Source organism: Solanum tuberosum, unplaced genomic scaffold, assembly GCF_000226075.1.
Source record: "Solanum tuberosum cultivar DM 1-3 516 R44 unplaced genomic scaffold, SolTub_3.0 scf00014, whole genome shotgun sequence".
Lineage (NCBI taxonomy): Eukaryota > Viridiplantae > Streptophyta > Magnoliopsida > Solanales > Solanaceae > Solanum > Solanum tuberosum.
Window position 1 is genome coordinate 210,331 of NW_006238939.1, and position 2,402 is coordinate 212,732.

At 41.7% G+C, this 2,402-nt stretch overlaps 1 protein-coding gene across 1 annotated transcript; it reads right to left on the reverse strand.

Annotated features, from left to right (window-relative positions):
• Positions 1–261: 261 nt before the first annotated feature.
• Positions 262–1,426, reverse strand: LOC107062804 (uncharacterized). The gene is made up of 2 exons (XM_015313892.1): positions 880–1,426; positions 262–722 (listed from the first exon to the last, which is right to left on the reverse strand). The coding sequence occupies exons 1-2, from the start codon at positions 1,424–1,426 to the stop codon at positions 262–264; spliced, it is 1,008 nt and encodes a 335-aa protein (XP_015169378.1).
• Positions 1,427–2,402: the final 976 nt, after the last annotated feature.

Here is a 2,402-nt window from a genome sequence, read left to right on the forward strand (position 1 = left end):
TATGACCGAACCCTTGTGGTGCCTACGTATCCCGTTCAGGCAGGAATCATGTCAAACGTAGTTCCCATCTCGAGAATTGACAAAAATAAAAAAATTGATAAGGAAACGACCGAGGCCGACATAGGCCGCCTACGTATCTCATTCGCGAGAATTCAGGTCGAACATAGTTCAAGTACAAGGGGAATGTTTCAAAACATAAATGCAATAATGATTACAAACAAATTGCAATTACAAGGAAATAAAGGAAAGAAATAGCATCCTTCAAATGTAGTATCTCTTGACGGCATCTGAATTGATAGCTTTGTGCCACACCCGACCGTCCATCTCTGCTAGAACCAAAGCTCCTCTTGGTAGTACTTTGTGGACGACATACGGTCCTTGCCAGTTAGGTGCGAATTTCCCTTTATATTCCTCTTGATGAGGGAAAATGCGTTTCAACGCCAATTGGCCTACCTCAAATGTTCGAACTCTTACTTTCTTGTTGAAAGCGCGAGTCATTTTCTGTTGATACAATTGGCCATGACAAACAACACTCATTCTTTTCTCATCAATCAATGCCAATTGCTCATATCGGTCACGAACCCATTCGGCATCGCTCAATCCAGCTTCCTGAATAATCCTTAAAGATGGTATCTCAACTTCAGCTGGTATCACTGCTTCTGTTCCGTATACCAATAGGTAAGGAGTTGCTCCAGCTGAGGTTCGGATTGTGGTGCGGTAACCTAGCAAAGCATAAGGCAAATTTTCATGCCAACATTTGTAGTTGTCAATCATCTTTCTCAGTTATCCTCTTGATGTTCTTATTAGCAGCTTCCACAACTCCATTCATCTGAGGACGATATGCAGTTGAATTGCAGTGGGTAATTTTGAATTGTTCACATATCTCTTTCATCAAGTGACTATTCAAATTTGCTCCATTGTCTATGATGATAGACTCTGGAACTCCAGAACGACATATCAAATTGTTGCAAACAAAATCGGCCACAACTTTCTTTGTCACAGCTTTGTAGGAAGCAGCTTCCACCCACTTTGTGAAATAATCAATGGTGACCAAAATGAACCTATGACCATTGGAGGCAGCAGGCTTAATCGGTCCAATAACATCCATGCCCCAGGCTGCAAATGGCCAAGGGGAACTCATCACATTGAGCTCGTGGGGTGGTACTTTGATCAGATCTCCATGTACCTGGCATTTATGAAATGTTTGGACAAATCGTCTACAATCACTTTCCATAGTCATCCAAAAGTATCCCTCCCTTAGGATTTTCTTTGCTAACGTAAACCCATTCATGTGAGTCCCACACACTCCAGCATGCACTTCTTCAAGCAATCTTGTGGCTTCTGCAGCATCCACACATCTCGGTAATTCCAGATCGGGTGTACTCTTATAAAGAACCTCTCCATTCAAAAAGAAGTTGTTTGCCATTCTTCGAATTGTTTTCTTCTGAATACTTGTTGCTTTTTTTTGGATATTCGCCAGCTTCTAAGTACTTTTTCACATCAATATACCATGGATTCCCATCCCATTCCGCTTCCATATGTGAACAATGTGTTGGTTGTTCTTTTAAACCTATCTCAAGTGGATCGATATAACTCTTTTGTAGGTGCTGTATCATGGACGATATGGTTGCGAGGGCATTGGCAAGATCGTTCTGTATTCTCGGTATGTGTTTGAACTCGGTCTTCCTAAATCTTTTGCATAACCTCCGTACCAATTGTACGTAAGGTAAGATTTTAGGATTCTTCACGGCCTACTCTCCTTGAACTTGGTGAATCAACAAATCTGAATCACCAATTATCAGCAATTATTGAACACTCATGTCAAGAGCCATTCTGATGCCAAGAATATAAGCTTTGTATTCAGCCATGTTATTAGTGCATTGAAATCTAAGATTTGTTGTTGCTGGATAATGTTGCCCCGATTCAGATATCAACACTGCTCCAATTCCTGATCCTATAGAGTTTACTGCTCCATCAAAGAACATTCTCCACCCAGGATGTGTGTCACGCCCTAAACTCGAGGGGCGCAACTGGATCCTAATGTCAAAACTCAGGCCTGAGCCGACCTTTCTAAACCATTTGCTACTAGCGCATGGCAACCACACACAATCAAGAAAGCAAACAAGTATATCTCGGCTTAAAACTAAGCCCTCGACCGGCAAGGCCCCTGTCAACTGATCTATAAAAGAAACATCTACTCCTAGGAGATCATATAAATAAATAGCCAACTAGCACAGAAGTCCTGATTGGGCTGTCGAGGCCACCATGATATCTATACCAAAACTAAAAGCAGGTATATATCAATATAATACATCAAACATCTCACAAGCTTCAGCAAACCAACAACATAGGCCAGTATAGCCATAACGTAGCTATACACCCCACACACTAGTCTCCAAGCC